General features: G+C 36.9%; 1 protein-coding gene across 12 annotated transcripts in view; it reads right to left on the bottom strand.

The window, feature by feature from the left end:
- TASP1 (taspase 1) overlaps nucleotides 1–25,592 on the bottom strand; it is a 389,761-nt gene that overhangs the window by 137,478 nt on the left and 226,691 nt on the right. For 11 of the 12 annotated variants that reach the window (XR_009248818.1, XR_009248816.1, XR_009248817.1 and 8 more), the window contains one exon: nucleotides 17,132–17,205. Coding sequence is in view for 8 of the 12 variants with exons in the window: in XM_058684862.1 (XP_058540845.1) it covers nucleotides 17,132–17,205 (74 nt within the window). In the remaining 4 variants the exon portion in view is untranslated. Of the gene's footprint in view, nucleotides 1–12,824; nucleotides 12,846–17,131; nucleotides 17,206–25,592 lie in introns of those variants that run through there. The other variant, XM_058684865.1, reaches the window with a different exon arrangement.

Below are 25,592 nucleotides of genomic sequence, written 5' to 3'. Positions count from 1 at the left end.
AAACATAGGCAGTAATCTCTTGGGCATCAAGCTTAGCAGTATTTTTCTGGGTCTGTCTTCTCAAGCAAGAGAAACAAAAGTAAAAATAAATAATTGATATTACATCAAACTAAAAAGCTTTTTGCAAGTGAAGAAAGCCATCAACAAGACAAAAAAGAAACTTACTGAATGGGAGAAAATGCTACAAATGCTATATCCAATAGCAAGTTAATATCCAAAATATATAAAGAACTCCTACAACTCAACACTAAAAACAGATAATCTGATCAAAAAATGAGCAGAAGACCTGAACAGACATTTTTCCAAAGAAGACACACAAATCGCCAACAGACACATGAAAAGATGCTCAACATTACTATTAGGAAAATTCAAATCAAAACCACCATGAGATACCACCTCTTAGAATATTTAATATTAAAAAGACAAGAAATAGGGGCGCCTGGGTGGCTCAGTCAGTTGGGCATCCGACTTCGGCTCAGGTCATGATCTTGCGGTCCGTGAGTTCGAGCCCCGCGTCGGACTCTGTGCTGACAGCTCGGAGCCTGGAGCCTGTTTCAGATTCTGTGTCTCCCTCTCTCTCTGACCCTCCCCCATTCATGCTGTCTCTCCCTGTCTCAAAAATAAATAAACGTTAAAAAAAAAAAAGTAAAAAGACAAGAAATAACAAGTCTTGATGAGGATGTGGAGAAAAGAGAACCCTCATGGATTACTGGTGCAAATGTAAATTGGTATAGCCAATTATGAAATAAACAGTATAGAGGTTCCTCAAAAAAAAAAAAAAAAAAAAAAAAAGAAGTGCCACACTATCCAGTAATGCCACTTCTGGGTATTTACCCAAAGAAAACAAAAACACCTTATGTTTACTGCAGTGTTATTTACAACAGCCAAGATATGGAAGCAACCTAAGTATTCATCAATAAATGTATGGATAAAGAAGATGCGGTATAGGGGTGACTGGGTGGCTCAGTTGGCTGGGCGTCCAACTCCAGCTCAGGTCATGATCTCGCAGTCCATGCATTCGAGCCCCACGTGGGGCTCTGTGCTGACAGCTGGGAGTCTGGAGCTTGCTTCAGATTCTTTGTGTCCCCCCCCCCCTGCCCCTCCCCCACTCGTACCCTGTCTCACTGTGTCTCTCAAAAATAAATGTTAAAAAAAAATGAAAAAAAAAAAAGATGTGGTATAGATACACAATGGAATATTACTCAGCCACAAAAACGAATGAAATCTTGCATTCACAAAAACATGGATGGATCTAGAGGGTATTACTGGTACTATGCCAAGTGAAATAAGCCAGACAGAGACAAATAACATATGATTTCACTTATAATGTACAATCTAAAAAACAAATGAACAAGTAAACAGCAAATAACAATGGCTAAAAAGAAACAGACTCATAAATACAGAGAACAAACTGGTAATTGCCAAGAGGGGAAGAGTGGGGGGAGGGACAAAATAGGTGAAGAGAATTGAGAGGTACAAACTTCCATTTACAAAATAAATAAGTCACAGGGATGAAAAGTACAGCATAGAGCGTACAGTCAATAATATTGTAACACATTTATGGTGCCCAATATTCATAATAACTAAAACTAAGTTAATATTACACATCCACTATACTCCAATTAAAAATGAATTTTTTTTTTCAAAAAAAGAAGATTCCTTTCATCATTTGTCCTCTGCTTTTTAACCAAAAAAAAAAAAAGAAAACAGCATTCTGCAATCATTACTCACTCACTGTGGGTAATGAGGGCAATCATTCTCAAGGGCACTTGTCTTAGTTACAGGCCATGGTTATGCGTCCTGTGGACAGTCTGTCTTGGGAAGGTATACATATTTACCTAAAATGTTGAGTACTAAAAGGTAACAAGATAATAGTCTACTGTTCAATTCACACCTGATGTGAACTACATAGACTGATGACTATGCAACTATGTAGAGGTTGAGAAAGTAATGTTTTCGTTATTTTCCATGTTGCTATAACAACAACAACAAAAAGGCTTATTCACTTCACTTCAACTAACATCCAGTGTTAGTTGCTATTACCTAGCAGATCTAGGTAATAGATCTATTTATCTTTGCAAAGATCTTAACCTATACCATGATTAAAATGAGATTTATTTGGATAAATATGGTTAATACGTCTGAGGAGATTTATGCTCTTGCCAACATGTGAATTCTCTGCTGTTTATTCTTTTTACTGCTTTGGAGCAATGTCAATGAGCCATTTGGAAGAAATCGATGTCATAAGACTAATTAGGCAAAAATTACCGATTACTCTTAGAAATAAACTGGAGGCTGAGGAGACTTCTGTCTTAAAGTTTGTTTTCCACACATTCGGTTTTATACAATCGTCTCCTGTTTGTCTAAAGGACTTTCTAAACAGACCTAATGGGATCCTCCTTGCAGTCTTAGCAGCATGGACAAGAAATACAATTTTCTACATTTGAAATTCTGGGCAAACTTGAAAGGTACAAGTAAAATCACTGATTAGCCACTTTTCCTTGTGTTCCCTAAGTGTCTCCAGCAAATTTTGCTGTCTGGGATGTTTTCTTCGTACACAGCTTGTTGGTGGTACCTAAGTTACCATCGTGAGGCAGTTGGGCTTCCTGTCAGGAATTAGGCTCCTTAGGTTGTCAGGCTCCTTCAGTATGGGGGCTAAATTACCAAAAGCAGTTAAAATTTGGTTTAGACTAGGGCCAACTTGTATCTAGGTGATCATCATAAATCTAACATATGTCCAATAAACCCATATGGCCCAATAAATCCAGTGACTGAATGCCACGGGGTACTATCACGGAGCTCTTTTAAGGAATTCACAGGCAATATACCCTAAAGTATTCCACTGTCTAGTGCTCAGTAGAATCTAACAAGGCTGCCTGTATGTTCAAGGTTAACACAAGAGAAATTCAACAGGAGCTAGTCACCAATATTTTTCCCTATTTTAAAAGAAAAAAAATATTTAGTTGGGTGAGCTTAACAGAAAAGCAGCAGGCAAATCTTGGAGTTCATAAAAAAACTTAGGTCTGTGGTGCTATCAAGCTGATAGGCCTCCAGTCAGACAGCTTTTTGAAAGGCATTACTATCATATAAGCCTGAACTACAGGGTTGGAGGTTGTGTGTGTGTGTTTTCTTGTAACTTCAAGCAATTTTTTTTGTTTTTCTGAGATTTTTGAATTCACTCATCAATTTATATTTACGAGTTAGAGTTACATTTTGTCAAATGGAATAACTGCTCCACAAGAGGTGCAGGATAGAAATCCAGGAGGTACTGCTCTTGTCATAGACCATGTAAAAGGCACCTTTGGGAGTACAACTGTAGTGTATCGAAGGCTGTGGAGCTGTGCAGTGTGAAGGCCCTGAGAGAATGTCTACAATGTCTACTATCACTGCCTCCTCCTAACACAACCACCATCACCAACATCCAGTGTCGTTTACGTAGCTCTATTATATGCACTTTAGTTATATTATTCAGTTAATTTTCAGCAATCTATGAGAGCATCAGTAGTATTCTCACTTTAAATATAAGGAAGCCAAGCGTCAGAGTTGTAACCTGCCCCAGGTTATAAAAGCAGGGGCTCCAGGATCAAAATCCAAGTTTGGCTAACTCCAAAGCCCATTCCTGTTACCATTACACCACACCTAAAGACAGGCCCACTAATACCTTTCCTTAGACTTTTAAAAAGTAGAGGTTTGATTTAGATATGATAAAATGTATAGATGTTAAGTAAAGCATTTGAAGACTTTTGACCATCTGTATAACTATGAAACTGAAACCAAAACCTAAAAGGAAATTTTCATATGAAATATATTTCTATTACACCTCAAATTCCCTTGTGCTTTTTTTCCTTGAAGCAACCACTTTTGGATTTCTATCACCTAGTATACTTTATATAAATGGAATGATTCAGAAAATAGTCTTTTGTGTCTGGCTGTATTCACTCAACGTAATGTTTTTAGATTTGTTTGTTTTGAAAGGTATACGGAAGAATTTATTTAGCTTTGTGAGGATTTACTTTCACAATGGTATAAACCCTTGGCATAGAAGACCTTCTTAAAACTTCATAAACTGCTTTAATTAGTTAAATATCTAGGCTGATATTACGAAGCTGTCAGACATTGTTAGAAAAAGTTAATGGTGGCCAGGATTTGTAAACATAACCATATAATAGTAAAATAAACCAAAGGACAAGACTTTTTAATACCCCTCAAAACATAATAAAGTACAATTTTTCATCAAACATTTATTCCCAGGCTATATCCAAGTGGATCTATGAATTTATTTTCCATTTTACACTTTCTGACATTTTCTCTGAATATAGATTACAAATAGTCTTTTGCATTCTCTCCCCAGTCTCAACATCCCAAGTCACCTGCCTTACCTTGTTATACAGTTATCTTTTAGAGAAGATACACTTACATAGCATGTTATACTTGAAAGTGAAAAAATCTTAGAGGATTAAAAAGAAGTAATACAATAATTCTTTCACTGATCTTAATATAACTTCCAAAAGAACATTTCCCTACAACAGCAATTCTGCCTAATAAAATTCTTTCCAAGTCTAAACACACTGAAAACAAGTGAAATTATGAAAAACTTATGATAGGTTACCAGATATTGTGTGCTTTTAACCATTCAACACTGGCAATACTTGATAAACAATTAGGTAAGCTTCTTGAAGAAGCAAACCTAGACACATAAATTAGAAGATACTGGTATCCATCTAAATTTTCTTTCATTTTTTTACAGACCATTTTATTAAATAAAGTTGTTGAAGGTACACTTTATTTTTTGTCACTTTAGAGGACCTTTTTTTAATTTTCTGAGGAACCTCCACACTGCTTTCCAGAGCGGCTGCACCAATTTGCATTCCCACCAACAGTGCAAGAGGGTTCCCGTCTCTCCACATCCTCTCCAGCATCTATAGTCTCCTGATTTCTTCATTTTGGCCACTCTGACTGGCGTGAGGTGGTATCTGAGTGTGGTTTTGATTTGTATTTCCCTGATGAGGAGCGACGTTGAACATCTTTTCATGTGCCTGTTGGCCATCCGGATGTCTTCTTTAGAGAAGTGTCTATTCATGTTTTCTGCCCATTTCTTCACTGGGTTATTTGTTTTTCGGGTGTGGAGTTTGATGAGCTCTTTATAGATTTTGGATACTAGCCCTTTGTCCGATGTGACATTTGCAAATATCTTTTCCCATTCCGTTGGTTGCCTTTTAGTTTTGTTGGTTGTTTCCTTTGCTGTGCAGAAGCTTTTTATCTTCATAAGGTCCCAGTAATTCACTTTTGCTTTTAATTCCCTTGCCTTTGGGGATGTGCCGAGTAAGAGATTGCTACCCAATGTTTATAGCAGCACTCTCAACAATAGCCAAATTATGGAAAGAGCCTAAATGTCCATCAACTGATGAATGGATAAAGAAATTGTGGTTTATATACACAATGGAATACTACATGGCAATGAGAAAAAATGAAATATGGCCTTTTGTAGCAACGTGGATGGAACTGGAGAGTGTGATGCTAAGTGAAATAAGCCATACAGAGAAAGACAGATACCATATGGTTTCACTCTTATGTGGATCCTGAGAAACGTAACAGAAACCCATGGGGGAGGGGAAGGGAAAAAAAAAAAAAAAAAGAGGTTAGAGTGGGAGAGAGCCAAAGCATAAGAGACTGTTAAAAACTGAGAACAAACTGAGGGTTGATGGGGGGTGGGAGGGAGGGCAGGGTGGGTGATGGGTATTGAGGGGGGCACCTTTTGGGATGAGCACTGGGTGTTGTATGGAAACCAATTTGACAGTAAATTTCATATATTAAAAAAAAAAAAATACAGTGATAGAGGACCTTTACTGTAAAGACAATTCTTCTATCTGATAACAACAGCAGCAGCCAAATTGCTAGTGATTATTCCAGACCTCCCTGTAGGATACATTCAGTTTCTTCTCGAGACGCAAGTTTCCACCTGAGTTTCTGAGGCAATGTTTTTATAAATCCTGCAGTGTCTTATGAACCCTGCTACATCAACAAGTCTGGTAATTTACTCCTTTAGAATGTGAAATTGCAGAAGAGAGAGATGTATTCCTGCTGATCTCAAAGCTTCTGATATATTGGATTTAGGATTGTCTCTTCCACCAGACAACACTACCTTTAGCTTTATGGGGAGTCTCAAAATCAGTTAAGTTCTCTAAACTTCCATCTTCTTTTCTAAAGTTGATTTTTACAATTCTAGATACCTTGCATTTCCATAGAAATTTTGAAACCAGCTTGTCAATTCCTTATTTAAAAAACAGGTGGAATTTTTATTGGGATTGCTTTGAATCTATGGATGAATTTGGAAAGAATGACTATCTTAACATTATTGAGACTTGCAATCCATGAACATGCATATTTCTTCACCTACTTAGGTTTTCTTTTATTTCTCTCAGCAACACTGTTACCTTCAGAGGACAGGTCTTGCACATCATGTCTTAGAATCATTCCATAGCACCTGAAAATAACTACAGTTTTTACTACTTTTCCAATTTTTGTTTTCTACTTCTTTTATTTGCTTTATTGTACTGGTTAGGAATTCCAGTAAAATACTGAATAGAAGTAATGACAGTGGATCTCCCCATTGCCTGTTCTCAATGTTAGAAAGAAAGTGTCCATTGTTTCACCACTTAGCATGACTTTAACTATAGGTTTTTGGGAGATGACTTTTAACAAATTGAGGTATTTCCCAGATATCTGGTATTGCAAGGATTTTTATCATGAATGGAAGTTGAAATGAGCACATACCTAGATTGATCATATGTTTTTTCTCATTTATTTTGGTAATACAGTAAATAACATTGGTTGATATTTTTAACACATTTGTTGAGATATTTGAACATGATTTGTTCATGTACCATAAAATTCACCCTTTAAGTAAGTGTTCAATTTAGTACTTTTAGTATATCTGCAAAGTTGTGCAGCTCCAATTCCAGAACACTTTAATCGCTTCAAAAAGAAAAAAACAAAACAAAAAACCAAAAAACCCTCTACCCATCAGCACTCTCACACTCTCCTCCCCGACCAGAAACCACTAATCTACAATCTGTCACATTCTGTTTATCCATTCATCAGTTGGTGGATATTTGTTTCCACTTTGGAGCTATCATGAATAATGCTGCTATAAACATTTGTGCACAAGTTTTTGTGTGGTCATCATTTCAAGTCTCATGGGTATATACCTAGGAGTGGAACTGCTGGTTTATGAGATAACTCTAGGTTTAATTTTTTTTTCTTTATTGCTTCTATAAGCAGAAGACACTGAATTTTGTATCTTTACTTTCTACTTGTTCTTCCTAAATTCATAATTCTGAGAATTTAATAGTTTATCTCCTTGGATTTTCTAGGTCTACATCATATCGCAAAGATATGGGTGCTTTCTTGTCTGTTCCTTTCTTTTCAGAAATTATACGTCGTTTTGATTCCACGTTCATTATATTGGTTTAAATATTCAGAAGAGTTTCAAATAGTAGTAGTGGTACTCTGATAGGTTTAATTTTTTTAAGGAAGTGGCCAACTGTTTTCCAAAGTGGCTATATACCATGTTCCATTCCCACCAGCAATATATGAAGGCTACATATATTCCTAACACTTGCTGTTGTTCATTTTTTTTATTATACCCATCTTGGTGGATGTGAAGTGATATCTAATTGTAGTTTTGATTTGCATTGCCCTAAAGACTACTGATGCTGAGCATTTTTCATGTACTAATTGGCTATTTATATACCTTTGCAGAAATGTCTAGGGGCACCTGGGTGGCTTAGTCAGTTAAGCATCTGACTCTTGATTTCGGCTCAGGTCACGATCTCACAGTTTTGTGAGTTCGAGTCCCACATCAGGCTCTGCACTGACCACACAGAGCCTGCTGGGATTCTCTCTCTCTCTCTCGCTCTCTCTTTCTGACCCTCCCCCCACCACACTGTCTCAAAATAAAAAAAGAAATGTCTATTTAAATCCTTTGCCCATTTTTGTCTTTTTATTGTTGAATTTAAAGAGTTCCTCATATATTTTGAATACAAATCCCTTGCCAAATACATTTATTTCTCTATTCTGTGGGTTGTCTTTTTACTTTCTTGATGGTGTCCTTTGAAGCACAAAAGTTATTAATTTTTTTTTCAACGTTTTTTTTTTTTTTTTTTTTGGGACAGAGAGAGACAGAGCATGAACGGGGGAGGGGCAGAGAGAGAGGGAGACACAGAATCGGAAACAGGCTCCAGGCTCCGAGCCATCAGCCCAGAGCCCGACGCGGGGCTCGAACTCACGGACCGCGAGATCGTGACCTGGCTGAAGTCGGACGCTTAACCGACTGCGCCACCCAGGCGCCCCCAAAAGTTATTAATTTTGATGACATCCTATTTATCTATTTTTTTTCTTTTGTAACTTGTGCTTTTGGAGTCACAGTGGAAAAAAAATTGCTTAATCCAAAGTCATGAAGATTTACTCCCGATTTCTTCAAAAAAATGTATAGATTCAGCTCTTACATTTTGGTCTCTGATCTATTCTGAATTAGTTTTTATATATAGTGTGTAGTAAGTTTTCAACTTCGTTCTTTTGTATATAGATATATACAAATGTTTTGGGATCAACTATCGACATTGTGTTATTTTTGAAATGTTTATTTTGCATGTGTGCGTGCGCGTGCACACACACACACACACACACACACACACACACACGTGGGGGAGGGGCAGAGAGAGAGGAGAGAGAAAATCCCAAGCAGGCTCTGTGCTGTCAGCACAGAGCCCATCACAGGACTGATCCCACGAACCATGAGATCATGACCTGAGTTGAAACCAAGAGTCAGATACTTAACTGACTGAGCCACCCAGGCACCCCAGCATTGATTGGTTCTTAAATGTTAATTCTATTCTACACTCTTGGAAAAAAGAATTTACTTGGTGTGTATTTATGGTATATATGTGTGTGCGTGTGTAATATTTTTAGAGTTTTAATCCTAAATTAATAATTAACTAATTAAGAATTCTTACACCTATGTTTATGAGGGATATTGGTCTGTAGTTTCCCTTGCTTGTAAAATATTTGCCAAATTTTGATATGGAGATTACCCTCACATCATAAAATGGGTTGGAAAGCATTCCCCCTGCCTTGTTTTTCCAAAGATTTTGTGAAAGACTGTATTATTTCTTTATTTTTTTAAGTTAATTTATTTTGAGAGGGAGAGAGACAGAGACAGAGAGAGAGAGACAGTACACATGAGTGGGGGGAGGAGCAGAGAGAGGAAGGGAAAGAGAGAGTGAATCCCAAGCAGGCTCCACACCAGCAGCATGTAGTCCGATGTGGGGCTTGAACTTATAAACCAATCCCTGAGATCATGACCTGAGCCAAAACCAAGAGTTAGATGCTTAACCAACTGAGCCACCCAGGTGCCCCTATTTCTTCTTGCCTCTTTGGGCATGAAGTTTTCTTTGTGAGAAGATTTTGATGATAAATTCAATTTCTTAAATATGTATATGCTTTTTTCCAATTTTCTGTGTTAGATTTCCTAATTTGGGTTTTTATTTCAAGGAATTTATGAATTTCATCTAAGTTACTGAATGTATTGTAATAAAGTTACCTTATTATCCATTTAATGTCTGTAGGATCCATGATTCTGCATTGATATTCCCTCTTTAACCTTGATATTGGTAATTTGTTCTATTCTCTCTTTCCTGACCATTTTTTCTAAGGCTACATCAATTTTATTAACTTTTTTCAAAGAACCAGTTTCTGGCTTTGTTGATTTTTCTCTATTTTTTTTATTTTCTACATCACTGTTTTTACTTTTTAATCTTGATTATTTTGTATTTACTTTCCTTAAATCTTCTTAAGATGGAAATTTTACTCATTTATTTAAATTTTCTGCTATAAGCATTTAAGGACACACTTTTTCTTTTAGTGTTCTCATTGCATACTATAAATTCTGAGACATTTCCATTATCATTCTATTTGAAGTAATTTCCAATTTCTTTTGGTGAGTATTCCTTGTAAACTTGAAAAGAATAGCTTATTGAGTGTGGAATCTATAAATATTGCTTAAGTCAAGCTGGATCATAGTGCTGTTCATATTTTTATTCTACTTATTACTGAGAAAGGAATGTTAAAATTTCCAACTACACTGTAGACTTGTTGATTTCTTCTCTATAGTTCTCTCAATTTTTACTTCCTTTACTCAGTACATACATCCTTAGAATTTTTGTCTTCTTTTAATGAATTGGCCATTTTATCAATATGAAATATGCTGCCTCACCTTAGAATGTTTCCTATGCCTGACATTAATATAACCATACCAACTTTCTTATGCTTAGTGTTTGCAGATACATTTTTTCCTACAATCTCACTACTAATTTTGTCTGAGTCTTTATACTACTAATTTTGTCTATTTCTTATAAACACCATATGGTTGGGTCTTCTGAAATTTTTTTCAATCTGAAAATCTGTGCCTTTTAAATTGAATGTTTAGTTTATTCACATTTAATGTGATTATTGTTATAATTGAACTAAAGTCTTATAGCATTTGTTTTATGTTATATGTTTTTCTGTTCCTCTTTTCCTACCAACCTTTTGGTTAATATTTTGTAGTATACTTTCTTATATGTCTTGCATTGATTTTTTTTAACAAATTTTTTGTTATGTTTAAATTTGTTGCTCTAGAAATTAAATAAGCACACTTACCTCAAACTACATTCAAATACTAACATAAGAACTTCACAGCTATATTAGTCCAAACGCACACATTTTAGGCCACTTGTGATAGTTCCATAGGTAAGACACTCGTTTCAGTTTCTTAGATTCATTTTCTTCTTTGTGTTTAACTTTGGACAGTTTCTACTGAATGGTTCTCAAGTTCACTCATCATATTTTCCACCCCAATTTCCTGTTAAGCCCATCGAATAAGTACTTTATTTCTGATGTTGTATTTTTCCATTATACCATTTCCATTTTGTTATTTCTTTTTGTAGTTATCATAATTATTTTATTATCCTTCTCTGCTAATTCCAACATCCAGGTCATCTATGGATAAGTTTCCATTAATTTTTTTCTGTTTCTTCAGAGAACTCAATTTTAATTGTGTGATAGACACTGCATGTAAAATAATAGTAAATTATATTTAACATGGATATTATTTATCCTAAGAAAATGGCACACCCTCTTCCTACAGGTTAGGAGTGTGAATCAGTCTAATCTCTAGTGAACTGGTTCTGGGCTTTGTGGTAGGTTTAGATTCAGTTCACTCTTGGCTAATATTCTGAGGTCTGGATCAGGGATCTCCCTTAAGCAAAGTCTGGGATCTGAGCCCTGATTAGACTCTGAAGACTTCTCTATGTCTTATAATCCAGCTGCCAGTATTCTAATCATGGGCTATTTCTCTTTGCTTATAGCCCAACCACCAGATTTCTGGTATGCTTAGGTGATCTCTTTACTCTTGATAATCTCCCCCAGGTTTCCATGCCATAGCATATTTCTTCACCCTGCTCCCCAGGCACTAGCATTCATTAGTACACTGCTTTGCCCTTGATGAAGGTCCTGTACACCTTGCAGAAATAAGGGAGGTTTCTTCTCATTTCTTTTGCTTTATCCCAGCCTTCTCTTGCAATTGCCTTGCACTTGATAAAGGGCCACTATACCTCAGGGAGATGTCTCTCAGCTCTCTTGCTCTATCTCCAGTCTTTCTTTGGCCACTGCCATGTACTTGGTGCAAATCCTACACACCTTGATGAATCACTCAGTTCTTTACCATGCTCCAAGCCTTTGGTGTGTTCACTTGGTGAAGGCTTCATAGGGAAGAACTGGTGGTGGGTGTGAGACTCACCCTGTGACTGGGGCTTCTTAGGATTTTAAGCTGTCACACATGTGGCCATAAATAGTTCATTAAAAGTTGAGCTGGTTTCTCTTTATATTTTTCTATGTCAGTTTTACTCTTCTTCCTGATGTTCTGCCAGAAATAAACCAGTCAAGAGTTTTTATTCTCTCCTAAAAAAGGTTTGTCTCTTTCTGGGACTTAGTTCATTCAGGTTTTTCTAGCATATTCAGCTTTTTGGATGGTTTTTTAAATTTATGATTTTATAGTTTATCCAGCTCATTCTCATTGTTGGGAGTAGGAGCAACAGTCTCTTGTGACTTTCTTCATCCTAACTGGGAGTAGAAATTTCTTTCTCGATTCCTTTGATAACTCCTTCTTGTCTGCCTCACATTTTGTATTTGTCTTCCTCCTAGACTTTATTTGAGAGATACATTAAGCCTAACAAAAAACTCTCAGAAATCCCATATGTTCTATTCCTTTTATATAGATGTTTATTTTTTTTTTAAGCCTCAGAAACTATCTTCAAAAAAGACAAAACATGGTAAATGCAACATTTGGATTGCAAAAATTCTACTGAGAATCATATCTGCTTATGTAATCTGGAATGCAGAATTTAGAATTTTGCATATTGGAGGCAAGTATCTAGGGGTACTAATACATGCAAATATCTAGGGGGTCATAATATATGCAAATATCTATAATATATACAATATATCTATGATATAGATATATAGACAGATATAGATATAGATATAGATATAGATACAGATATAGATACATCAAGGAGTTAATAGGGTCCAGTCATCTGTATTCAGAGACAGATTTTGTTTCTTTGTTGTTATCATACCTTCTCCCAGAAAGGACTTAGGCATAATAAGGTATTCTTATTCTCATTTTACAGATGAGGCTCCTGAGATCCCAAGAAGCAGAGTGATCACACCAAGTGTGGAGAGTGGAGGGAAAACCCAGGCTCCAGCTTCCTGGCACTGCATCATTCCATTACGTATTCATTTCAAACCTAATCAAATGTGCCATAATATCCAAGAGTGATAATACATTTTAAATTGTCTATGCAAAAATAATATCAAAATTACAGAACAGTTCGAGGAACATCCATACATCCTTTACCCAGATTCACCTATTGATAACATTTTGCTCCATTACTTTGTAATTTGCTCTCCAACTATCCATCCATCCACATATTTTTTCTGAACCATCAAGAAGATAGTATATATATTATGGCCCTTTATCCCTAGATACTTTAGTCTGTATTTGCTAAGAGTGAGAATATTTCTTTACGTACCACAGTACAGTTGTAACAAATTTAACAACGATATAATTCTTTCTATTTATATTCCAATTTTGTAAATTGACCTAGTAACACATTTACAGCATTTCCCCCTTCCCATATAGGATCCAGTCTAGGATCAAGTATTACATTTAGTTGTCAAGACTCTACTATTGTTTAATCTGGAGCATTTCCCTCAGCTTTTGTCTTTTATGACACTGACATTTTTGAAGAATATAGTCCTTTTTTTCTCTTTTCATAGAATGTTCCTCATTTTAGATTTGTCTGATGTTTCCTTGTGCTTAGATTCAGGTTATGCACTTCCAGATGGAATACTATAAAAATGATGTTGTGCCTTTCTCAGGTTATCACATCCAGAGCCACATGATGTCCATCTGCCCCTCACTAGTCACATTAATTTTGATCACAAGGTCAAGTTGTTGCCTGGTTTCCCCATTTATATTTATTTTTCTCTGCAACTAATAAGAATTCTGTGGGGAGATACGTTAAGATCATAAAACAGCCTGCTCTTCCTCAAGAATGAATTTTTTTATAACAGTATTTTCACTATTGTTATAAAAAGTGACCTCTACATAGTAAAAGAAACCTAGGTTTCACTTATTACACTTGAATAAGTTCCATGCAGTCTTAACATCTGTTTTTATTACAGTAGTCCATGCACACAGGGTGTTTATTAAAAACTATTCATTAGGCACTATCTGGGTAGGATATAGGCAATCTGATTTTTAAATCCAACTGGTATCAATGCCCTAGTTTTGGTTTCATAAAAAAATCTCTAACTTATGTTACCAGGCTTAGAAATTAAATTATACAATTGAAAGAATGTTCTATAAAAAAGAGAAGAAAACAAAGAAATTTGTAAAAGAAACTACTTCTTCTATTTAATTCAAATCATATATGGATTTTGGTTACAATATTTATTATCCAGTCTTTTTAAAGCAGTATGATTTTGAGGTGAACTTTAATTCAAGGACTTAACTTGGATTGAACATAGCTAGCTTAAATAAAATGTTTGAATAGCCAGGTGGTTTAGTTTCTGAGGTTGGTAACAATAAGTCCAAATTGGAAAAAAAAAAAAAAAAAAAAAAGAACTTTTTAGAAATAGTTTTTAAATTTAAAAATGTGTGTGTTTTTTGTTGTTTGGTTTTTGAGTTTTGTTTTGGTTTAATTTTTAAAGATGCCTTCTTTCTTATTTTGCTACCATGGACCTCAACATTATGTAAGAGCATGTTTTACAAACCAGTCATCATACTGAATGGGTATACCATTAATTCAGCATTTTTTTCATTGAAGTCAGGAAAACAGAGGGGTAGGCCAAAGGCTTACTTACTCTCTTAAAAGGAATACAAACTTTGCTATTGCCCCTTTCTCTTTTGAGCCCAGCTTTTCATTTCTAACATTGTCTTACTTGCAATACAATAAAATTCCAGCCTTTATGACAGAAGAGATGGTTTTTTGATCAATAGAATTCAACAGCCAAAGCATTAGTGTTTTGGGTGGTTTTTTTTTTTTTTTTTTTTTTTTTTTTCTTTCTGGAAAGCATTTGTAGCCACAGGCTCAAAGGAGGAAGAAAGGGAGAGGGATTAACTCTCTGCAAGGAAGGTCAAAAACATAATTTACAAGTGAGGCAAGAGGAGCAGCTGTATCTGTTGGCCCAATCAAGACTACCAGCTGGAGAATTTACCAGCAATATGAAAACCACATCGACCAGATGTCAAGCAATGCAACTAGAGGCCAAACATCTTTGGGCTCAATGCAGGACTCTCCACTCTCTTTACTACCCATATTTCATGTTAAATAGAAAGGTGCCTTCCACAGGCCACCAGCAGGGATAACTGGAACATTTCCACACAAGGGACTTAAATAACATGATGGCACCCCCACCACACTGGCTTAAATACTGAAGTCCACCTCCTACTTGTTCTTTTATTAAAAAGCAATTTTAGCTCGGAGTCAATATGCATGGGTAAGAGAAACTTAAATGGCTGTAAGCCATTCTTATGGCTTATCAGGCTTATTTATATTTGGAAATTATTTTGCCATTGGGAAGAAAAGAGTGTTCTGAAAATACTTATTTGAATAACCATTTTTCCACTCATTCTTTAAACCCATGATGTTCAATACAGTAGCTATTTTGCCACATGTGGCTATCTATTTTTTTTTTTTTCAACATTTTTTATTTATTTTTGGGACAGAGAGAGACAGAGCATGAACGGGGGAGGGGCAGAGAGAGAGGGAGACACAGAATCGGAAACAGGCTCCAGGCTCTGAGCCATCAGCCCAGAGCCTGACGCGGGGCTCGAACTCACGGACCGCGAGATCGTGACCTGGCTGAAGTCAGACGCTTAACCGACTGCGCCACCCAGGCGCCCCACATGTGGCTATCTAAATTAAAAGTAAGTCATTTAGAGGCACCCGGGTAGCTCTGTTCAGTTAAGCATCCGACTTCAACTCAGGTCATGATCTCACGGCTCATTGGTTTGAGCCCTACATTGGGCTTGCGCTGACAGCATGGAGCCTGCTTTGGATTCTGTGTCTCCCTCTCTCTCTGCCCCTCCCCTGTTTGTGCACATGCGCTCTCTCTCTCTCTCTCTCTCAAAAATAAATAAACATTAAAAAAAAACCCTAAGTAATTTAAATTAAACTAATTTAAAATTCTGTTCCTCAGGTATACTAGCCATTATTCAGGTGCTCAATAGCCACGTGACTAGTGGCTATCACACTGGATAACAAAATATAAATATAAATTATTTCACTCATCACAGAAAATTCTATTAGGCAATGTTGCTCGAAACTCAAAAATCACCTTTAAAGTGAGCAATTATAATTCTTCTCCATATATACTATGAAACAAAGCAATCTCTGTGCATTCTCTTATGAAATAAGCCTACTAATACAATGTGTGAAAACTGTATTAGTTGAGGGTAAGACAAAGGGGAGGAGAACTCAGCAATACCATTACACATATAAGTCAATCTTTGTCTGATGAAATGTTCTTGTATGCTGTACTCACAGAAGCCCTGTGATGCTCCTGGCTTGCTGAATAATATAGAGGCCAGTCTGGATGGGTTAGCAATAAGCAATAAGCTGACATGTACCCTTAATTTGCTGCATGCATCTTTGATTTGTTAATGATTCAATATTTATCAGACAGTTTGTATCAGAAGTTTCCTTACTTATATTTCCCAATGTGCAAAATAAATTATGTCCTTTAAAAAAGAGGTGGCCCAACTTTACAGCTTTGCAATTGAGGCACTTTAATGCCAAGTAAACATCATATGCCACAGCTGTTCTAAAACTTTTATGAACAAGAAGAACATGAGGCCAGTATAAAATAAAACCCACAAATTATATTTCTTACTCCCAGACTCACCCACCGTGGGTGCAGTGAAACCAAGCAACTCACGAGGTGCTGTGTATGTCTGTGTGATTGTTGTGACTCACCGAGGGATGCATGCCACAGGCACGTGTCGCCCAGAGCACAGACCTTTGACTCTTCCCACAAGGGCATCATGCCAGGGAATGCCATAACACACCAGAGCACTGGACAAGTTGCATGTGCAAGCACATCGGCTGCCTCTGCCCTTGAACATGTAGGGTGGTATACAAGCACTGTTTTTCCCTCTGTTTCCTTTGATCTATTCCAACACTCCCGGCAAAATCACCCAGCCCGGTCAGCCCATCAGTTCTACTCCCACTTTCTCTTCTCAATCCCCAGTTTCTTCTTTTCCAATTATTCACAATAGATGAGGAAGAACAAGATGAAAATAAAAGGGAGGTGGTGTTTCCTAATCTCCCCTGCGTTGTCATTAAAACCTAAAAAGATCTGCTGTTTTTCTTTGGCATCGTTAACTGTGCTTAATCAGATTCCCATAAAGATCACAGAGTTACTGCCCAACAGAAGCTGAAAAATTTCATTTGTATCAACTTAGCCAGTTAGAGGTTCATGCAACAGCTGCAAGGTTTTCAGGTTATGCCCCAGTGTTCCCGCTTACCTTGGCTTTCCCATCCTGGGCTGACATGTATCCAACACACATGCTCTCTGTCGTGTGGCTCCACAGAAATTCCACTGCCGTGGAAGAGAACACAAGTAGGCACATTCAGATCACAGATGGAAAATAAATCTTTGCTTTTTAATACAACAGTTAAAGATAGCTTTATATTTAACACACTCAGTTCTCTACTTTCCATTTGGTCCTTCATAAATGTCAAGATGATTTAGAACTCAAAACTGTGTAATGCCATTTACTGTGAAATGAAAAATGTATTTCTTTCTTGTCAAAACTTATGATTATTACATGTAAAATAAGTGCTCTTCTGTTTGAAACTTGTAAACTTAAACACACACATGCACCATACATTCATACGTACAGTACACAATGATTTAGCACATGTAATATTCCATAACGTAGTTTCCCTTAACACACACACACACACACACACACACACACACACACACACACAGAGTCTTGGTTTCTAAATACCATTCTCCATGAAAAGGAACCAGGATTCCTTGGAGAATGTTCGTTCTGGGGCTGGGGCAGAGAAAATATAAAATGAATCTGGAACATCTTTTTGCATGTCAGAAAGTAAGGCAGCTCAAGGAATGATGACAACTTATCAAAATGACCCCAAGGTCAGACTGAGGAGCTTCCACTGGCCAAAGTATCAAAATAAATCATGATAGTAAGGAATTATCACTACTGAATAAGAACCAATGAACCTATACTAATGCAAATAAATAAATGAATAAATAAAAGAGAAAGGAAAGAAAGCTCTTCCTTGCAGCAGAATGCCAACTAGTAAATATAGAAGAAATAACAGACTTAGAAAATCATCACGGGGGGCGCCTGGGTGGCGCAGTCGGTTAAGCGTCCGACTTCAGCCAGGTCACGATCTCGCGGTCCGTGAGTTCGAGCCCCGCGTCAGGCTCTGGGCTGATGGCTCGGAGCCTGGAGCCTGTTTCCGATTCTGTGTCTCCCTCTCTCTCTGCCCCTCCCCCATTCATGCTCTGTCTCTCTCTGTCCCAAAAATAAATAAAAAATGTTGAAAAAAAAAAAATTAAAAAAAAAAAAAAAAAAAGAAAATCATCACGGTTGCTAAAACGAGTGGGTGAAAATTTGAAGATGAGCAAGCTGTTTACATAGTCTCAACATATCTCTCCATAATGTTCTTACAAAATAGAAACGGGGGAAGTGTAGGTTCACTGTGGAGAAACCAATGGGCCCCCCCCTTAATCAAATGATCGAAACTCACATCACCAATTAAGAAAAAATCAACACCACGTGCCCCCTGATAAGACACCGTCAGACATACACCACCACTCCTGTGGTACTTCTGCCAAAATTGCAGAGCCCAGACTGCGTGAGGAAATACCACACAAACTCGATTACAGGAATACTACTAAAGGACCGATTTGAACTCTTCACAAATGTCAAAGTCAAAACATACACAAAAACCATTCCCATGTAAAGGAGATATGACAACTAAATGCAATGTGTTATCCTGAATAGGTCTGGGGAGGGTGGGGAACATCATAGGCATGATACTGAGACAACTGATGAAATTTAAAAGGGACTATGGCTTAGATAATAATCCCATATCAATATTAAATTTTATGATTTTGATAACTATACTGTGATTATTTAGAAGAATGGCCTGTCTTTAAGAAATATACACTGAAGTATTAGGAGTAAAGATAGCTGACATCCACCTTGCCTTCAAATAGTTCATTAAAAAAAAGCACATGTTGGGGCGCCTGGGTGGCGCAGTCGGTTAAGCGTCCGACTTCAGCCAGGTCACGATCTCGCGGTCCGTGAGTTCGAGCCCCGCGTCAGGCTCTGGGCTGATGGCTCGGAGCCTGGAGCCTGTTTCCAATTCTGTGTCTCCCTCTCTCTCTGCCCCTCCCCCGTTCATGCTCTGTCTCTCTCTGTCCCAAAATAAATAAAAAATGTTGAAAAAAAAAAAAATTAAAAAAAAAAAAAAGCACATGTTTAAATGTGTATGATGTGTGTGCGTGTGTGTGTGTGTGTGTGTGTGTGTGTGTGTCTAGAGGGAAGAGAGGGGAAGGAAGGAGTGAGGATGGAAAGACAAACAGGGTAAAATAAAAACAGTGGGTAAATCTGGGTAAAGGAATAATGGGTGTCTCTTGTATTATTCTTGCAACTTTCCTGTAAGTTTGAACTTCTATTTAAATAAAAAGTGACAAAAGAAAAACCCACAAATATACAGATACACACAGCTCTGTCGCCTTCAAGTATGTACTTTCAAAATTCTAAGGTTTTTTTTTAAGTTTTGATGATGTACTTCTCCAACAAAAGTTTCAAAGTCCCTGATAATAAAACTGCATTGCTCAACACTAAACCCTCTGGGTCCCAGACCATCCATCTGTTTATATCTCTGAGCTAATTAAGCCTGAAGACAAGTGTTGGAGTTGAGACACAACTGTGGGATCAGTGATCCTAGACTCTGAAGGCTTTGCCAGACATGTGGGGAAGAAAGAAGCAGTAAGGGGCAAAACTGAGTCCTCAGATACGTGGCTCATTCCCTCATCATTAATTAATTATCAAACCTGCCAACCTGCTCAACAGACGCTCTGCTGAAGAGTGCAGGAAAACAGCATCACGCGACGAAGCAAGTTCTCTTCACCAGATGTTTTTTCTTCCTCACACATCTGCTTTGAACTACAAAAATTCTTGAAGTCCAGAGCAAGGTCTGGGATATTCTAAATTGCCTAATAGAGCAAAGGCATTCAAGTCTTACTGAATTTCCTTAGAGTAGTGACAAAGCAATTGTATTTAAATACAAAGTTAAGGCATTTCTAAAATTGCGACTTCTCCTTATGCTCCACATGTTAAGGTGGCTCATGAATTAGCCATGGAAAGAAAAATACATGGAAATATAGTTGACCTAGTCATGAAACTAAAGGATAAACACATTATGCTTTATTTTTTACGACACAATTTTGATGATTTTAGAATGCATTATTCTCTCTAAAAATGTAGACTGCTTTAAGAAAATATAATATGTAAAAAATTTAGAATTACGAAACAGGATAAATTGGGTACACTGACTGATTTCATTAACTAATTACTTTTTTAATTAAAAGGCTTCCAATGAAGTTTCTAGACATAGTCTAGGAGTTCTTAAAGAAAATAATGCAGTGTCTAAAAATTCAGTCTTCATTTACTTTTTTCACATTTATTACCAAAAAATTACCATATATTACCAAATTACCAAAAACCATTTATTACCAAAAAATGTATTTTTGCAATGTGCATTGTACTGACATACAATTTTTAGTACCTTCAACTCAAATATGTATGTATGTATGTATGTATGTATGTATGAGTTACTAGTTCAGGCTGGCTTGAGAAACTCAACAGAAATTTTTTTATAATTTAAATTATAGAATGCTTTTGTAAAGAAATCCTATTTATTTAAGTATATGTCTTACATTAATTTATCAAAATATTTCTTGGTCAAGGGCTTCAGGAAAGCAGGAGAGAGAGCAACTAACATTGAGAATCTATCACGTGCCAGGCACTGTCTTTTGTAATAGAACTCACTAATGTCCGGATGGGGAACCTGAGGCTAAGAGCAAGTAAGTAACAAGGCTTAGGTCACTTTAGTAAGTGCATAAACTACAATTCAAACTGGACTTTTGGATTCCAAAACCTGGTGAACTTCCATCGTTCTATTGCTTTGAAATTTACCCAGCATGGAAAGAAAGATTTGTAATTAATGTTATATACTGAAAAGATTAAATTCCTTAACAACACCAAAGGATCACAAAACTTCAAACACAAACACAACTCTTATACATCTCTTAAGAAAAGCTTTTAAAACTGTAACAAACCCAAGAGGCCACAAAAGCCATGATCAATACATTTGACTACATTAAAAATGTTTATAGGGGTGCCTGGGTGGCTCAGTTGGTTGAGCGTCCAAGTCTTGATTTTGGCTCAGGTCTTGATCCCAGGGTTGTTGGATCGAGTCCCACATCAGGCTTCATGCTCAGCGTGTACCCTGCTTAAAATTCTCTCTCTCTCTCTCTCTCTCTCTCTCTCCCCACCCCCCCGTCCCTCTCCCCTGCTCACACTCTTTCTCTCTTTCTCTATCAAAAAAAAAAATGTGTATTTTCTTTTGCCATATGGGGAAAAAAGTATAGAGACAAATGACACACTAGTGGAAATATCTGCAATTTGTAAAATAGAAAAAGAGCTAATTTTCTTCATACATAAAGATGTGCCACAAATCAATGAGAAAAAGACAAAAGGAAAAAGAGAAAACAAGGGGAATATAAGTGGCTCCAAAACATGAAAAGATGTTCTACATTTTTCATACTAAATGTAATGCAAATTAAAACTGCAAACTACCATTATTCAACTATCAGATATCAAAGTTTGAAACATTATGTTAGCTGGGGTAGAGAAAAGAGCACTCTCACAAATGATGGAAGCATAGCCATTTGAAAATACATCCCTGCACTTTGTGGTAGTTATATTCTACAGTGTTGCCATGAACATTGAATTAGCAAATACTGAGCTATTGCTCCTAAGGAAAATACTGGGTTCGATTCCCACAAGCCTCTGGTCACAACATTTTCAATCAGTAAGTAACCTTAAGTGTTTCTGTATAAGACATCTTATATTTCTTTATAATGAAACACAAGCAAAGAAGAGTTAACCATTTTCCTGACCCTAGATGACCTGCTCATGAATTAATTTGGTTTTCAGCCTCAAAACAATGCTGTCCCCTATGCTCTGTTTATTCGTCATTATCTCATGAATGCACAAGTTTAGCTAATTGTCCAGTTTTTCCATGGCTTCATCATGCACCACAGACATTATTTTAGGAATTTTTGGAGCAGCCCTACATACAGATCAATGAATTTCCTCTTCCTTTTTCTGGATGTACGATACTGTTATTCATGAACTCTGAGTTCATCATCAACAGCATAACAACTCTTGCCTGAATGATGTTTATCTAACATGCACCCTTTCTCCACAAGGCAGCACAACCTCTTTGCATTAGGAAAACACTTCAACACTGAGCTTGGGGGCCATGTTAATTTCATTAAGATCTTAATTTTGAGTATAGTTAATGTACAGTATTATATTAGTTTCAAGTGTACAATATAGTGATTCAACAATTCTATACATTACTAGTGCTAATGATGAAAAGTGTACTCTTTAACCCCCATCCCCCCAACCCATCTCCCTATCAGTTTGTTCTCTATAATTAAGAGCCTGTTTCTTGATTTCTCTCTCTCTCTCTTCCCTTTTGTTTGCATTGTTTCTTTAATTCAAAATATGACTGAAATCATATGGTATTTGTTTTTCTCGGACTTATTTCACTTAGCATTATACTCTCTAGCTCCAACCATGTTGTTGAAAATGGCAAATTTTCATTATTTTTTCAAGGCTGAATAATATCCCATTGTGTGTGTGTGTGTGTGTGTGTGTGTGTGTGTGTGTGTGATATCTTGTTCATCCATTCATCTATCAATGGATACTTAGGATGCTTCCATAATTTGGCTTTTGTAAATAATGCTGCAATAAATACAGCAGTGCATATATCCCACTGAAATAATGTTTTTGTATTTTTAACACTAGTACTGTGATTGCTGGATCATAGGGTAGTTATATTTTCAACTTTTTGAGGACCTTCCATACTGTTTGTCACAGTGACAGCACCAGTTTGTATTCCCACCAACAGTACAAGAGGTAGTTCTATTTTTAACTTTTTGAGGACCCTCCATACTGTTTCTCACAGTAGCTGTATCAGTTTGTCTTCCCATCAACAGCGCAGGGGATTTCTTTATCTCCTACACTTGTATGGATTTTAGCCATTCTGACACGTGTGAAGTGAGATCTCATTGTAGTTTATGATTTGCATTTCCCTGATGATGAGTGATGTGCCTCTTTTCATTTGTCTGTTGGCCATCTGTATATCTTCTTTAGAGAAATGTCTCTTCATGTCTTCTGCCCATTTTTTAATTGGATTATGTTTTTTGGGTGTTTAATTATATATTTTGAATACTAACCCTTTATCAGATATCATTTGTAAGTATCTTCTCCCATTCTGTAGGCTGCCTTTTAGTTTTGCTGATTGTTTCCTTTGCTGTGCAGATGCTTTTTATTCTGATGCAGTCCCAATAGTTTATTTTTGCTTTTGTTTCCTTGCCTCAGGGGACATATCTAGAATAAAGTTGCTATGGCTGATGTCAAAGAGAGTACTGTCTGTGTTCCCCTCTAGGATTTTGATGGTTTCAGGTTTCACATTTAGGTCTTTAATCCATTTAAGTTTATTTTTGTGTATGGTGTAAGAAAGTGGTCCAGTTTATTTCTCTTGCATGTTGTCCATTTTCCCAATACCGTTTCTGGAAGAGACTGTCCTTTTCCCACTGGATATTCTTTCCTGCTTTGTCAGAGATTAACTGACCATACTGTTGTGAATTCATTTCTGGATTTTCCATTCTGTTCCATTAATCTATGTGTCTATTTTTATGCCACTCCCATACCATTTTGATTACTACACCTTTGTAATATAACTTCATATCTGGAATTATGATCCTTTGGCTTTTCTTTTTCAAGATTGCTTTGGCTATTCAGATTCTTCTGTAGTTACATACAAATTTTAGAATTGTTCTAGTTCTGTGAAAAATGCTATTGGTATTTTGATAGGGATTTCATTAAATCTGTAGGTTGCTTTGGGTAATATAGCATTTAAATGATATTTGTTCTTTCAACCTATGAGCATTGAATATCTTTTCTTTTTTTATAATTTTTTTAATGTTTATTTACTTTTGAGACAGAATCAGAGCATGAACAGAGGAGGGGCAGAGAGAGAGGGAGACACAGAATCTGAAGCAGGCTCCAGGCTCCGAGCCGTCAGTACAGAGCCCATCATGGGGCTTGAACTCGCGGACTGTGAGATCATGACCTGAGCTGAAGTCGGACGCTTAACCGACTGAGCCACCCAGGCGCCCCCCGCCTTTTTTTTAAATTTAGATGCAAGTAAGTTAACATATAGTGTAGTATTGGTTTCAGGAGTAGAAATTGGTGATTCATCACTTACATATAACACCCAGTGGCTCATCCCAGCAAGTGCCCTCTTTAATGCCCATCACCCATTTAGCCCATTCCCCCTGCCACCATTTCCATCAACCCTCAATTTGTTCTCTATATTTAAGAGTCTCTTACGGTTTGCTCCCCTCTATTTTTATCTTATTTTATTTTTCCTTCTCTTCTCCTATGTTCATCTGTTGTGTTTCTTAAATTCGTCATGAGTGAAATTATATGATATTTGTCTTTCTCTGAATGCCTTATTTCACTTAGCATAATACACTCTAGTTCCATCCACATTGTTGCAAATGGTAAGATTTCATTCCTTTTGATCACTGAGTAACATTCCATCGCATATATATATATCACAACTTCTTTACCCGTTCATCAGTCAATGGACATTGGGCCCTTTCCAGAGTTTGACTATTGTTGATAGCACTGCTATAAATATTGCATGGACTCCCTTGAATCAGCATTTTGTAACCTTTGGATAAATACCTAATAGTGTAATTTCTGGGTGGTAGGGTAGTACTATTTTTAACTTTTTCAGGAACATCCATACTGTTTTCCATAGTGGCTACACCAGTTTCCATTCCCACCAACAGTGCAAGGGGGTTCCCTTTTCTCTGCATCTTCACCAACATCTGTTGTTTCCTGAATTGTTCCTTTTAGTTATTCTGACAGGTGTGAGGTGGTATCTCATTGTGGTTTTGATTTGTATTTCCCTGATAATGAGTGATATTGAGCATCTTTTCATGTGTCTGTTAGCCATCTGGATGTTTTCTTTGGAAAAGTCCTCTACCAATTTCTTCATTGGATTGTTTGTTTTGGGGGGGACTGAATTTAATTAAGTTCTTTACAGATTTTGGATACTAACCCTTTACCAGACATGTCATTTGTAAATATCTTCTCCCATTCCAAAGGTTGACTTTTAGTTTTGTTGTTTCCTTCACTGGGCAGGAGCTTTTAATCTTGATGTGGTCCCAGTAGTTCATGTTTGCTTTTGTTTCCCTTGCCTCTGGAGACATGTCTAGTAATAAGTTGCTGTGGCTGAGGTCAAAAAGGTTACTGCCTGTATTCTCTTCTAGGATTTTGATGTCTCCTGTCTTACATTTAGGTCTTTCATCCAATTTGAATTTATTTCTGTGCATGGTGTAATAAAGTTGTCCAGTTTAGGGACTCCTGGGTGGCTCAGTTGGTTAAGCATCCAACTCTTGACTTGAGCTGAGGTCATGATATCACGGTCCATGATATTTGAGCCCTGCATTGGGCTCTGTGCTGACAGCGTGGAGCCTGCTTGGGTTTCTGTCTCCCTCTCTCTCTCTGCCCCTCCCCCACTGGCTCTCTATCTCTCAAAAATAAAAATTTTTAAAAGAACTATTAAAAA

The sequence above is a fragment of the Neofelis nebulosa genome, chromosome 9 (assembly GCF_028018385.1).
Source record: "Neofelis nebulosa isolate mNeoNeb1 chromosome 9, mNeoNeb1.pri, whole genome shotgun sequence".
Classification (NCBI taxonomy): domain Eukaryota; kingdom Metazoa; phylum Chordata; class Mammalia; order Carnivora; family Felidae; genus Neofelis; species Neofelis nebulosa.
This window is presented reverse-complemented; position numbering and strand designations above follow the sequence as displayed.